A 14,984-nucleotide genomic window follows, 5' to 3' on the forward strand; every position below is an offset into this window, starting at 1 on the left:
TGGAAGTATCAGAGCTGCGATATGATCCCAGGTTTGTTCACCCCTGAAATCCATGCCCCTAATCATCACACTAGATTTTTGAAAGCAATTTTTAAAGGTTTTATTTTAAAAAACTTTTTATAATTCCCTACTGAATAAAACAAAATGATGTTTACTGTTGTTAATGTATTTTTAGGTATAAAGTATAACTTATACAATCAATTAAAGATAGGTCCAGTCTGCAGCCATGCCACTCTGAACAAGCCGGATCCCGTCTGATCTCAGAAGCTAAGGAGGGTCGGGCCTGATTAGTACTTGGATGGGAGACCACCTAGGAAAACCAGGTGCTGTAGGCATGAAAAATAAAAAATAAGGGAATGTAAGCTGACAAGGTCCTTGCAGTCTGTGAGGCAACCAAGGGTTGCCTCGCCTAAAAAAAATAAAATAAAGATAGGTCCATGTGTAAAGTAGGTGTTCAATAAAGACTTTAAATAAATGAACAGACAAAATGAGGAAGATGGACGGAGGTCGCAATCCCCTTATTACTTGCAGTATCTATTTTTCCCCCCTTAAATTTGAGTTGACTATAAAGTAGACGATTCTGATCCTATAGAGGTCATTGTGAACGGTAACTTTTTTTTTTTTAAGTCTACTTGCTTTGCAGTCTTAAGATATACTTAAATTCAATAACAACAAAAATTAAAACAAACAAAAATCTGTTACTCTGAACTTGGCTCAAGACTGACTTCACCAATCCTCAAGTTAACCATTTTCGACTCCTCTGTGATGGAGGCCAAATTTAATATATCCGAGTGCCTGAATTGTAACTGCACTTTTCAAAAAAAGACTTGTTAATGAAATTTAAATCGATCCTGTGAGGCGTTCCAAGGCACCTCCAGAAACCTCTGTTGAAAAGCACTGTGTTCCCAGCCTCGACAGAGCGACCTTTCCCCTCACCAGAAACTAGAAACTTTCTTTCTACTTTCCGCGGTTCCTCCTTTTTCTGTAACAGGTTCCGCCCAGCAAACAAATTCTTTGAGCGACAGATAGACCCACCCCCAACGGAGAGAGCCCGTTCCAGCTCTGCAGCCATTGGTCCGCAGGCCACGCTCAGAGCGCGGCCAACCGGGTAGTCCGGCCGTTCCGAGGGTCCGCCCCCGCCCCACCCTGTTGGCGGCTCAGGTTTGTTTTGGCGTCAGGCGCGCGCTGTGATGACGCCACGACGCTAACGCCTGAGGATGGCGGCGGCGGCGGCGGCGGCTGCGGCGGCGGCGGTAGCCGCGGCAGCCGTAGCCTCGGCCCGGAGAGGGTCCGCAAAGCCGCCGAGACGCCGAAGAGCCCGCCGCCCCCGCGAGGTGAGGCGGCCCGGCCCAGGGCGACGGCCCGATGGGCGGGAGGGGCAGACAGCTATGGCCACGGTCGCTTCTGACACACCGGGCCCGTCCTACTTAGCCCGAAGTCTTCGGCCCGTGCCCGGTGTGCCAGGGCCTACAGGACTGGGGAGCAGGCCAGGAGATGGCTGCTCGGGGTCCCCGGTGTCCGAGGACCGCGGTGTCCGATGGCCACGAAACGTGCTGCTACGCTGGGTAGCCTGTTTCTGGGGCCGCGTGGGCCTGGTGGTCGTGGTCAGCTGCTCTGCCTGCTGTTCAGCCAGCCGGCGTCGGTCATGGTGAATTAACCTGCTTGTTCTCACTGCCTTCTCGTGTCCGGCACCAACTCCACACCCCTCCTTTGCTACTGAACGCCAGCGTGTGACCGGGAGCTGGTCGCTTCCTTGTTCAGTCTGGGAAAAAGCAGGCCTGAGGCCAGCCGGGTCCCCTGTTCCGTAAGCCAGTCATCCCTCTGTTTATAAGGGGTAGCCCCTGTCGCAGGCCCATGCTCACTCCTAAATGAGCCTGCTGAAGTGAAAGTCTAAAGTCCTTCACGGCCTAAAACTGGCTCCTTGGTGCGCCTACATGATAAAGGCCAAGCTTCATAGGAAGGCATTTAGGGCTGGCTCTTCATAATCTGGTAGAGGCCTAACCCTGAAGTCAACACCTGGGAACTTATATCTTCTGTTTACATATTTTGTTGTTGGGGCATGTGAGACTTTTATTAGCTCTGTGATTTAATACCCTTATGCTTTAGATACACAATTTTCTCATTTTTTAATACTCTTCTTTCCCCTTCCACTCATCAGTGTGGAAAATTTACATCTGTCCTTTGAAATTCACCTTAGATTTTATTTCTTTGGAAAAGCCTCCCTTGCTTCACATGTAGAGATTGACAGCTCTGTACTTCTTGTGAATGCTGTTGAGTAGATCATGTTGTGCCACATAATGGTGGGTTTGGGGATTCTGTCTTCTGTGTGCATCTGAGTGTCTGGCTCTGTGCCTGGCATAAAGTAGGAGCTAAATCCACTGGGATAGGTTACTGGTTTAAGAACAGATACTGATTCAGCTGTATTACTGAGCACTTATAAGGGCCCAGGATCTTAGATGAGCACAGCAAATGTAAATCTTGTGTTTGCACATGCATGCATGCGTATGCGTGTGACAGGTGATGCAGCCTTGTCAACCTTGATGGTCCAAAATATCTTGGGGTAGTTTTTTAAGATACAAATTCAAGAGTCTCACTCTCTTAGACTTTGATTCAGAAGATCTGGAATCGATTCATATTTTGAAAAAAACTGCCCAGGTGTTTGCCGTGCTCCCTGGTTGAAGATCTTTGTTATTGCCCCCAGGAGGCTGTTATGTCTTCTTTGCCCAGTAAGAAGGGCTAGCTGTGCTTTGTGGCCTCCCATTGCAGTCTCATTGCCCCTACCCTGGGGAGACAATACGATTTGGTTAGAAGAACGGGCTTTGGAGTCAGAAGACTGGGAGTCAGTCCTTGGCTTTTAGGGGATCTTGACGCTCTTTGAGTCCTAGTTTGCTCATTTCAAAATAGAAATAATCATGCCTACTTTATATGGTTGCAGAGAGGAGTGAGAGTGCATATAAGACACTTGGCACAGTTGGAACTCAGCAAATGGAAGCCACTGTTTTTACTGATGGCTGTTCTCTCCAGAGTGTGTCCCTTGTCAGAAGGAGATCTCAGTAAGCGTGTTTTGCTCTTCAGACTGAGCTTCATATAGGAAGCTGCCTTGTGTTATGTGATTTCTTCAAGGTCATTTCTGCTCATCAGGAAAAGCTCTGACAAAACTGCTTCTACTCAGGGCATTTGTAGTTGGCCCTTTCCCTGGAAGAGATTTGGAATGCTGACTCACTAGAGGGTGGGTTTGCTAAAGCACATTGTCCAGGTCTAGTTGCAGTTTCTGCACTTAAGTTGTATTAGTGAGCTAGAGAAAGCAGTTTTCAGGAAACTGTTTGCCTCTGACACTGAGCTAGAGTTGCCCCTCACTTGGAATGGAATTACCTTGCAGATCTTGGTCTCCGTGGAATCTGAAACAGATACTAGGCTTCTCTGTTAGTCACATAATTAAATGTTCATAGTTAAATGGGTGAGATTTTGGTTTGGACTTCTGTTTTACTTTATAAATGTGAGCATGTTTTGTGGGCAATTTGATCCTCTTCAGAGGTTCCCAGCTGTATGACATGAATGAGCTATAGGTGTGCCAAAGTGTTGATCCTTCAGCTTAGAGGTAGCTGAAAACAGCTGTCTCCATTGACCACAGGATACATAGAAAAAATTTTGAGAAATACAGCCCTGGAAGAAGGGAAGCGATTCTGTTTGTTGAGAGCTAGAGAAGGGACTTATTTATTTGAACTTCTTTTCCTTCCAAGAATCTTAGCTCAGTATTAATTTGATTTATGTTGGCTAGGTCATCACTGAGCTAATTCTTGGTACAGCCCTCTGTTGCCATGGTGTCTAATGTGATGCTAAAATAGAAAAATGTGGTGTTTTCATTTGCTGGGGGAAAATTACCTCAGAAGTACCCCTTTCAGGCTGCCAGCCTTGAAGTGGCCTCACAAGGCATCGTAAGAGTAATGGATTAAGGGAGCCACCTGGACTGTAAATTCCTTGAGAGCAGAGACTATGGCTACCTTCCTTTTGTCTGTCACAGCCTCTGGCAGAGTTCCTGGCCCACAGCAGGAGCTCAGTAAATATTTGCGGGTTGAACTTAGTGACTTTGGAAGGAGAACTCCAGGTACATTGTATTTCTACTGATGGGATGGGCAGTGGGTGGGATGTCTTGGATGGAGTTGGGGGTCACAATAAAATGAGGAAGACACAGCAAACTTTTGAACTTCTCTCCCACTCTCAGCCCTAAGACAGGAGCCTCGGCCCACCAATTATTACACGTAGAGGAGTGGTGACTAGCTGGAGTCTTTAAGTGGGGCCCCAAGTTATTATATTCTAAAAAAAGGTCATAACAATTTTTTATTATGAAATAATGCTACAAATTAAAACATTACAAGAGTGAATACTGCACAGTGTCTTTAGATGCAAACTCCAATAATTAGATGTATATTCCTCCAGCTTTTTTTTCTTTTTCATATACTAGTCTCTACATTTCTACAATATATATTTTTGTTAACTTTAAAAATGTAATATGTGGTGATGATTTTAAAATATAGCAACAGAAGTATATAAAGTGAGAAGTAAAAGTTCCCCTTCCTGCTTGTTCCCCTCACATTCCCACATCCTAGAGACATGTATATATCTATAACTTTTTAAAATCCTTCATTGGACATGTGCTTTATGTACTATTTTAAACTACTTAATACATCACAGACATAGATCCTGGCACAAAACCACTCAATGAAATTAAATAACTGGTATCTCTCTTTCTTTGTCAGTATATATGGATTTACGTCAGTCTTTTCAACAGCTGCAGAGTATTCCATTATATGATTATATTTTAGTTTCTTTATTCTCTTACCGATGGATATTTGGGCTGTTTCCATTTTTTAATTATTATAAAGAATGCTGTCATGAACTTTCTTGCAGAAATATATCTTTGCACTCTTGTGAAAGCGGTTTTATAGTATTCTTTCTGAAAATGAGATTGCTGGTCCTATGTCAGTTTCCCTGTTTCAGAAAACAGAATCATGTAGTTCACCCTGTGATTGCAGAGGTCCTTGTTTGGGAATTTTTGTCTTATGTGACAGGCTTCTTTGCCTGGTCTCCTTGACTCATGATGGTTAGACGTGACGCATAGCAGTTACTTATTTTTGGGATTACTGAGCAATTCCTGCCTACTTAATTTTGATAGACAGTCTTTCAAAACATGGGAGCAGAATATAGAAACCTTTGCAGGTGAACAGTTGTGAAGCTTTGCTGTGAAGAACAATCTCAGGGGATGTGTTCAAGAAGGCTGGGTGCCTGTGAGCCCCTATCTGGGAGATATCCACAGTCTTGGTTTCTGTGTTTAGCAAATTGGTTCAGGTTCCATCCTTGCTCCATTTTCCTAGGCCCCTGGCTTCCCCTACCGATAGCAGTACCTCAGGCAGATGGGGTCAGGTCTGGCAACTTGTAGGCAAACTTGCTTTGGAGTTCACACCTGAGAGTTCTGGCTTCCTCCATTGTCGAGCATATTTACACAGGCGCCGCCAGAGCATGGATCTGATCTAACCACCAATCTGGTGTCTTTCTGCCGCTTGAGGTTCTGTGATTGTTGCCTCACAGCAAATAGAAATCTGAGAGCCAGACCACCTTTTATTCATTGTTAACAAACACTGAATGCCTGCTCTGAGTTTAGCATGTTGCTGGGTGCCAGAGAGTTCTAAAAATGGCCCCTTCTCTCAAGGGACTGACAGCTCTAGTGATCAAAGGCTATCAAGACTACAGCAATGAGCAGTGTGACCCAGATTGGAGGTTTCAGAAGATGGAACCTTCACAAAAGGTTTGTTGATTCACCAGCTGAGTGGTATGAGAAAGGACTGAGGCCTTGACTTGGTGAGGCCCAGCCCTGATACTTCTGGAGTCTTTCCTACGTAATGGGAGCTCTGGTTGGAGAACCAGGAGATTTGGTGCCGTGCTTGGCCAACACTATCTGAGTGGCTTGGGACAAGTTTCTGTCTTTCTTGGCCTGTCATTTCTGTAGAGTATTAGTGAGGACGGTAGTGCTGAATACTCAGGCCCACTGCCACACTGTATTCAACACGCTTACCTTTCTTGCAGAGTGCTTGGATCAGGCTGGGGGTTGAGGGTGTGCAGGCTGACAAGAGAGTTCATTACTTTCCACAAGATGTGTTCAGATATGTGTTATGAAGGGAATAGGAACTTGTGATAGCTGGCATAATGTGCCCTTCCTGGGAGGACTCTCCTGAGGCTTTCCTTAACTCATCCTCATCCACCCCCTACCCCCACCCTGGTCACTGTGCTAGGGGCATACACAGGAGAGCTGGGGCAGGAAAACACTCTGCCCTTCTTCTCTGAAGGAGTTTTGCCAGCTACCTCTCCTGTTCCTATGTCTGCCTTTTCATTTGACAACAATGGAAAGAATTTAACAGATGTGATTGGAACATGGAGCAGCTGTGATCACCTGTAAGCTATCAGGCCACTCCCCTCCCAGGCACCCTCTTTCCTCCGTTCTTGATGTGGAGTTGGGAAGGTGGGGTACCAGCTTCAACATATCTTTGAAGAGTTTCTAATTGGAACGAATGTGGGAGAAACTACATCCCAGGAAGGAAGAAAGAAGGTCAGAGAGGGATAATCCTTTACTCTCTCACTGCTGACTTGAGATCCTTGTGTAGGCTTTGTTTAAAGTGACAAGTTAGGCCTTTTCTGTTGTAAACTTTTGTTTTTCTCATCAGGAACGAAGAGGAAGTTTTCACTGAAATGGCTAAACTTATAAGCAGCTCTTTGTTCTGCTTCTGTAGATATGGACCACACTAGGTATATATTTATTTATTTTTTAATTTTAGGCGAGGCAACCCTTGGTTGATCTCACAGATTGCAAAGACCTTGTCAGCTTACAGTCCCTTATTTTTTATTTTTTTACGCCTACAGCACCTGGTCTTCCTAGGTGGTTTCCCATCCAAGTACTAACCAGGCCCGACCCTGCTTAGCTTCCGAGATCAGATGGGCTTGGGTGGCATGGCTGCAGACTTAAGTATACACATTTAAACAAAAAGAGCCAGTACATATGCCTGAAGACATTTTATGGACTAGTGTTCTGCTTTCTCACCAGGAAGAAGTGACATCTAAGTGGCTGTCCTGGGTCACCCATGCAGTTTGTCTTCTCTCTTAATAGTGGTAGATGTTGCTTACCATGTGGTCTTGGGGACCAGGGAACTGTGTTCTACCTTAGAAATCCTGGCCACAGGATCTTTTTCCTGAACTGTCGTGTTTTCCCTGAAGGAAGAGATGAGTCTGCAAAATTCCAAAGTCCATAGTTGTAATCTTTGGCCTCTGTGAAAAGGAACTTTGTTTCTAAATGCCATTGTTTAAACATTATTTCCTAAACTGCTATGTGGGATCTCAGGGGCATTTGGATGAGAACTGTAGCAAATCCTGGAGAGCTTTGTGTTGGTGCAGGAATCTTTTCCTCTTGTGTGAGGAAAGATAAACCTCATTTAGCTGAGAGTCATATTGATTAAAACATACTGATTTAGCATAGTGATTAAAACCAGAGTCCTTAATCTGTGGTCTCCAAATTCCTCCTTTTCATTTACTGGCTTGGTAATCAAGATCTTGGGTATATTTAAGAGATGAGCTTATTCCTTGAAAAACTTGGCTATATTGGTCAGTATCACCATATCGAATTCAGGGCCTTGACTCACTTGAGTCGGATAGCCTCTGTGGGTTCTCTGTGACCCCCAAAGTGCTACAGCAAAACATTTCTGGGTCTGTTTCTGCTGCCTTTGATGGGATCTTTTGCTGGCTTTGCAGGAGGGTGGGGGCGGGGTTGGTGTAGGTGTTACCTCTTGGCCCCAGGAACCACCCTTGGGCAGCCATGGAATCTGACCCTGACCAGCAGTTTTCAACCGGTACCTCTAGTAACTTGCAGTAAATGTCATATGGATGTTTCACATGCACTGCAATGTATCCAAAACTGCCCTCTTCCCATTGTTTCCTAAACCTGCCCCTCTTGCTGCACTCCTGACCCTTTTGCCCAGGAGCCCGAGCAAGGTATTGGAGTGCTGCCCTAACTTCTCTCTCTCACCCCTTATGTCCAGCCTCCAGTCCTTGTCAGTTCTGCTGACATCTCCCTATTCCACCCCACTCTCAGGGCCACGACCCCCCTCACTGGTCTGTATTGTTCACTTTGACCCTCCTCCAGTTCAGCGTAATGCTTCTTTCCTAACCAGTGATCACTTCTCTTTCTTTGTAAACTCTTTGGTAGCTTCCTGTCACCTCCTAGGAAGGTCCTGACTTCTCGTGCTGCTCTCCACACCTGGTTCCTACTTACCTTCCAAAACTTCAGCACCCCACCCCCCATCCTATCTCTGCACTACCAAACTGCCCATTTCCAGGCATAGGGTGCTACTCTGGGCCTCTGGGCCTTTGAATGTGTTGTTCTCTCTGCCTGAAACACCATTTCTGGCTTTCCTCACCTGACTCATTCTTACTTCAAATTCAGCGTGGGGGATCACCTCTTCCTGGAAGCTTTTCCTAACCCCTGCGTCATTCTGCATGTATCTATTATTGTTTCTCAAGCCTAACACTTACCATACTATATTGAAACTATCCATTTTTGTGCTTTTCTCTTCACTTAGACTGTGGGTTTACTGACCATGTTTTGCTTTTGTGTGTGTGTGTATTAAAATATAACCTACATTGGATGTCTTATTCATTCCTATATCCCTAGTAAATGTTCAGTAATTGTTTGATCTGAGTAATCATTTTACCCCCAATTCTATATGTCATAATTAATAGGAAATTCTCAGCCCTCTTCTTTTACCCATGGCCTCAGATAGACTTAGAGAAGGGTAGTCTGAGTAGAAGTGACCTCTGGAAAGCAGTAGCTCAGTACTTTACCTGGTCCAGGGCCACCAGCTGCAGAGTATTAAGGGTTGGAACATCTCTGTCTGGGAAACAAATGGGAAGCCTCCTGGATCCTCATCCCAAAGAAGCAGAGCACCCTCACCCACAGCCTGAGTCACATCTGGATGAAGTTGCTAGTGTCTTTTCTGAGCTCAGGGTTCCCTCTGCCTCTTGAATGATGCCCAGTTTGGTGGCTACCTGGTGGTAGTGTGCTAAGGCTTGTGGTCTCAAGTTCACTGGGATTGATTTCAGCCACCTCTGGGACTTGTGTGGCATTTTTAGCCATCTATGTGGTGGCTGGGGAAGTGAGAGACCCTGAAACAGGGTGGTTAAACTGCCGGAGTGAAGATGGTGTGTTAGCAAAGTAGCGGGAGCCATTTAGGAAAGGGTGAGGTTAGGACAGAGACCCCGGGCAGTGGGTGGTGGTGGTTGCAGGGGAATCAATCCTAGCAGGAGGGCTAGAGGGCCAGGGAAGATATCCATGGGGGAGGCCTTGGTGAAGTGGATTTCTGAGCCCTGGTGGGTGGTAGTGTTGGAGAGCAGGTCTCTAGCACTCCACACTCCTGTTTCAGGAAAGATGAGTCAGAATAATAAGAGGAATGATTTTAACATTTAAAAAACACAGGACTTCAACTAGGATAAGGGACCCAGGCAGAGTAGGGAGGAAGGTGGGGACAATGACAGCTGAGCCTGGTGCATATGCCTGCCCCTCTCTTGGGGTTGAAGAGCAGTGTGAAAATTAGATCTGGGGAAATGTAAGTCAAGACCATGGAGCTCAGATCCAGTCTTTCATTTAGACCCTCCATTGAGCCTGTGCTCCAAGCACTCCTGGGCCAAAGTCATCATCCCTTCCAGGGAATCACATTAGAGCCAGGTCTTTAGGTTAGGTTTATCAAGGGGCAAGGGGGAAGGGGGAAGAGGATGGCTGATATTCCATCAGAGGTGACCCCAGCTATGTTGAGTTGTCTTCTTTTCTATCTCTATAGGTGTAGACGGGGCACTGCCTGCAGAGCAGGTCCTGCCAGCCTCGCTGGAGAGGATGCCCCCGTGTCCGTGATGGGCTGTGGGACAAGCAAGGTCCTTCCTGAGCCGCCCAAGGATGTCCACCTGGATCTGGTCAAGAAGGTAGAGCCCTTCAGTGGCACTAAGAGTGATGTATACAAGCACTTCATCACGGAGGTGGACAGCGTTGGCCCTCTCAAAGCTGGGCTCCCAACAGCCAGCCAGTGTGCAAACCCCTGCCCTGGTGCCCCCACTACTGGCCACACAGAGCCTCCCTCAGAACCACCACGCAGGGCCAGGGTGGCTAAGTACAGGGCCAAGTTTGACCCACGTGTGACAGCCAAGTACGACATCAAAGCCTTGATTGGCCGAGGCAGCTTCAGCCGAGTGGTACGTGTGGAGCACCGGGCAACCCGACAGCCATATGCCATCAAGATGATTGAGACCAAGTACCGGGAGGGGCGGGAGGTGTGTGAGTCAGAGCTGCGTGTGCTACGCCGGGTGCGCCACGCCAACATCATCCAGCTAGTGGAGGTGTTTGAGACTCAGGAGCGTGTGTACATGGTGATGGAGTTGGCCACTGGCGGAGAGCTCTTTGACCGCATCATCGCCAAGGGTTCTTTTACTGAGCGTGACGCCACGCGGGTGCTGCAGATGGTGCTGGATGGCGTCCGATATCTACACGCACTGGGCATCACACATCGAGACCTCAAGCCTGAGAATCTGCTCTACTACCACCCCGGCACCGACTCCAAGATCATCATCACTGACTTTGGCCTGGCCAGTGCCCGCAAGAAGGGTGATGACTGCCTGATGAAGACCACCTGCGGCACGCCGGAGTACATTGCCCCTGAGGTCCTTGTCCGAAAGCCCTATACCAACTCAGTGGACATGTGGGCACTCGGTGTCATCGCCTACATCCTGCTCAGTGGCACCATGCCCTTTGAAGATGACAACCGCACCCGACTGTACCGGCAGATCCTCAGGGGCAAGTACAGTTACTCGGGGGAGGTGAGTCTGCGCTGTCCTGGGGATGTTGGAAGGCCTCTGTGTGGAGGGGCATGCCCTGCAGCTTTCACTCAGAGGGATGTGCCCTGACAGCCATGCGGTGGGGCCAGGCAGGTGATGTAAAAATGATGAAGTGAGACTAGTAGAATGGTTTAGTTTGGGTTTACCCCCAAAGTGAGCCCTGAAACAAGGACACGGAGCACATAGTTTAATTGGGATGTGATTCCAGTAAGCACAAGTAAAGGGTAAGGAAAGTGAGGCAGAAAGGGAAAAAGTCAGTAAAGGTTACATTAAAGAGTGGACTGCTACTGTTGGCCACTGGAACTCAGTCCCACTGGGGACCCTGTGAATAATCATGTGGAATGTATTTCAGAATTGTACCACTGAAGGGCAGAGAAGTGGGTGGTTTTTAATCACTGACTCCTGTATGAGTCAAGAATTTCTTTGGAGGGTGTTAACTCCTTGGCACTTCCGGGCTGTCCTGAATGCCAGCTAGTGCCAGAGAAAGTCCTCCGGCAAAGAAGCAGAGAGATGCAGGCACTGGCAGTGGGAAGCTGTCATCATACACAGGAGCGCCACAGCTGGAGGTGAGCTCAGGCAGGCCGAGAGGACATGAGGCAGGGCCTCCACAGTATCTGCTCCATGGGAACTGTGGCAAGCTAGAGTGACCATGCCCTCTCTAAAGGAGCAGCTAGCTGTTTCTCATCTCTCCCAGCTTTGCCACACACCAATGAGGACCCCATGCATCCAGATATTCCAGTTTTCGCAAGAGAACCAGAAAATCTGATCTTGAAATGTTGGAATCTAGTTCACATATTTAAGCAGTATCTTGTTTGCCAATAAACACTAATCTGCAGGCCAGATTCAAATAGCTGGCCATCAGTTTGTGTCTTTGGATCCACTGATGGTTCTGAAAGTTGAAAAAAATCCATTAGGTACAGCACTACTGGGAGCTAAAGAAAGGTGCAGAAAAAGGTAAGAGCTGGTAGGTCCTTTAGGCAGGATGCTGATTTGGTAGGAAATGAGGCTGACTCAGGAAATACTGCAAGCTAGAGCATAATGGTGTGCTCAGGGAGGCTGTGAAGAAAAGAATGTGGTTTATAGCTTTACATGGGAGGTAATGTGAGCTTTGTAGGATGACAGAATTTTGCCAAGGCAGTCAGGGCCTGTTCTCAAGTGCCTCCTACAGAGTGCTCTCCACAGTGCTCTCCTTAAGCCTGGGTTTGCCGAGAAGCAACCCACATGGAGGGGAGGGAGCTCTGCTGTGGCCCAGCTTTCCTCCCAAGGATTTTGGGCTGGGCCCTCTCTGGCCCTAGCCAACTGATCCAGAGCAGCGTTTCCTGCAGGAGTCACCTAAAAGCCTCATACCATTTTGCCTTCAGCGTTTGAGGTCCTGTGCTCCTTCATCTTCCCTGTCAGCTTCCAAACACGGTCTTGGGGTTAGTCAAGGACTTCTCTCCTGTGGGGATGGAGGCTGACATTCTCTAGGGGGATCCTCGGTTCCTGTGGCTCAGGGTGGTGTGAGGAAGGATGGGAAGCTTTCCTCTTCAGGCCAGCTCTGTGCTGGCCACAGGTAAAGGAGAAACTAGGACGTTCACCAGCTGTCTCCTAAAATTTCTCACAATTTCTTTCTTCCTCCAAATGGAGTCAGCAAGTGATGACTGGCTGGGAAGCCCAGGCTGTAATGAGGTGGTCACAAAGGACATGGTCCTGCTCACTCTCTGGGCTGGGTTTCATCATGGGTCAGAAGACCCAGAACCTACCTCACAGAGCAGTGTTATGCCTGAGCCCTGCCTGACTTGATGTGCCCTGGGAGCTCCAGCCCTTGAACCTCTGCTTGGTGCCAGGCTTTTGAGGGTTCAGCTGGCAGAGGGAGTAGCAAGCTTAGAGGAAGGGAGGTTTCCCAAGAGATGCCAACAAAGGAAATACTCTTTAGAAAAGTCTGTAGCTTTGGCCAAGAGTTCCTGATTCCTGCAGTTGTTGATCAGGTAGTTTATCTAATTAGACCTTGCAGAGTCTTGCTAACTGGCTATTGATTATCTGAGGGTAGGATGACAAATGAGGGAGATAAGGAATGGACTTGTGTTTCCTACTCCTACTGTAGCCATAAGACTGGGTCCTGAAATTCTACTTCTTGCTTTGCTGGAATCATAGGGCATGAGTCTGGGGCTTCCAATGTTTGAGGAGTGGACACAGCCCAGCCTTTGCCCCCCGCTACCCTTCATCAGTTCCTAGTTCCAGAGTCAAATTTCTGGCCAGCTCTGCCAGCACCTGTCTGTTACTAGGAGCTTGGCTGAACCCCAGAAGATTCCACTGCTGTCTGCAGAGAACTCTGGGTTAGGAGGGATTTTTTCTGGGCTGTTGAGGAGGCCTCATCATTAGATCAGGCTCTCTGAGCTGGAGACCAAGCATCTCTTTCTGTTTACTGGTCATTGGCTACCCATAATCGCTCCTGGGGAAGATGCACAGAAACATGAGGTCTGTTCCCTATCTCCATGGGCCTTGAGACTGCTTGAGAAGAAAGACTAGAAATAGGAAATGGCCAAAGACTGAACCTTTGTTGTTAGGCATATGTCAGCGCAGGCCTTGGCATAGAATTGCTGGGCCTGGGCAGTCTGGAACATGGGCTCAGTCCCATAGGACCCAGATCAGGTGGCTGGGCTAGACCTTCTTAGGGCTGGGCCCTGCCCCTGCCCTTAATCCAGCCATCTGTCTTATACTGTGTGACAGTCATTTGCCCTTATGAAGGCTGTCTAAATGAGAAAGGTCTTGCGAGATAACCTGTCTGAGAGCATGGCATGTTGAGGAGAGGAGAGTATTTCAGACTAACTCCTTGAGTAAATGAAGGATTGCCCACTTTGAACTTAGCAAGTTTTGGAGGTGTGCATGCCTCACCTGACAGTAAATTTCATGGTACTTAGTACCTTTCTAGGGAAACTTATCCTGCTCCCTGCCCCCTCATGGCGGTATCTCATGTATACCAGGCTCTGTCCAGTGTGCTTGATTGGTGAGGGCTGTCCATGCAGCCCTCTGTCAGGTTCAGTGGTTTCTGTGGACTTGAATAGAGGACTTTGTGCAGGAGGTGAGCTTTGAGCAGGCAAAGAGAAGGGGACATTACTGACTGTGCTTCAGAATAAACAGTAAGTTGTTTAGGAATGTGGAACAGAAGTTGACTAGGATAGGGGCTGGCCAGGTGTTTGAGCTCTGTAGTGCCAGAGGCTACTTGGGGATTGAAGTGTTAGGAGGGAGAGAGCGGAATGCTAGTGAGGGGGGAATGCAACAGAAAGCGTTGGAGATTAGCAGGCGGAAGGCTAACAGAGGCTGTTGGATAGTCCCAGCTTGGGATGGAGGAGCCTGGCCTCCCTGGGATGTTTGGGGTGGATCAGGGATCCCAGAGAGTGGGCTCCATGTAGTATGTGTGAGCCGTAGTTTAGGAAGAGGAGTGGAGGACAGAACCCTTCTTTGGCTCATCAGCTTTGAGGAAGAACGTCAGCTTTTAAGGGCAGATTAAGAGAGGGCTCAGGCCTGGAGAGTATGTACGGTCCTGCCTTGACATCCCCAGTGGCAGAGGGAAGCACATCAAGTGGGTTTTCTTTCAGCATCCTGCCTTCCCATGATCCTGACAATCTAGATACTCTAGCTTCAGTCCCAGCTGCACACCCCACCTTTTCCCCCACAATATAGACCCAAGATGTTTGCTTCACTCAGACAACTCTCCACACTTCGCTTTTGCTCAAGCTTTTCCCTCTGCTACATTGTTCACCTTGGAAATTTGACCAGCTCTAAGAGATCTAATTCAAACATTGCTTCCTTTGGAATAATGCTGACCATTGCCATCATGTAGTACCTACTGAGCACCAGGCATGGGGCTGAGGGTTCTATACCCAACATCTCTAATCTCCTCAATAGTCCATTTTACAGATGAGAAATTGAGGCTAGTTAAGTTAAGTAACTTGTCCTTGGTCTCCCAGCTAGAAGGTGGCAGGCCTGGAATTTGAATCTAGGCCATCTTGGCTTTTGAGGTCCGCTCAGTCCACTCTCCCTGACATGCGCCTCTGCATGTTGCTGGAGTCTGTTTCTGACCT

At 47.7% G+C, this 14,984-nt stretch overlaps 1 protein-coding gene and 1 pseudogene across 2 annotated transcripts in view; both read left to right on the forward strand.

Annotated features, from left to right (window-relative positions):
• Positions 1–216: 216 nt before the first annotated feature.
• Positions 217–335, forward strand: LOC120593994 (uncharacterized; annotated as a pseudogene).
• Positions 336–1,181: 846 nt separating this feature from the next.
• PSKH1 (protein serine kinase H1) overlaps positions 1,182–14,984 on the forward strand; it is a 24,839-nt gene continuing 11,036 nt past the window's right edge. For both annotated transcript variants that reach the window (XM_039851833.1, XM_039851834.1), the window contains exons 1-2: positions 1,182–1,334; positions 9,876–10,902. In XM_039851833.1, coding sequence (XP_039707767.1) covers positions 9,946–10,902 — 957 coding nt within the window. In that variant the 5' untranslated portion in view covers positions 1,182–1,334; positions 9,876–9,945. The remainder of the gene's footprint in view (positions 1,335–9,875; positions 10,903–14,984) is intronic.

Source organism: Pteropus medius, unplaced genomic scaffold, assembly GCF_902729225.1.
Source record: "Pteropus medius unplaced genomic scaffold, Ma_sr-lr_union100, whole genome shotgun sequence".
Classification (NCBI taxonomy): domain Eukaryota; kingdom Metazoa; phylum Chordata; class Mammalia; order Chiroptera; family Pteropodidae; genus Pteropus; species Pteropus medius.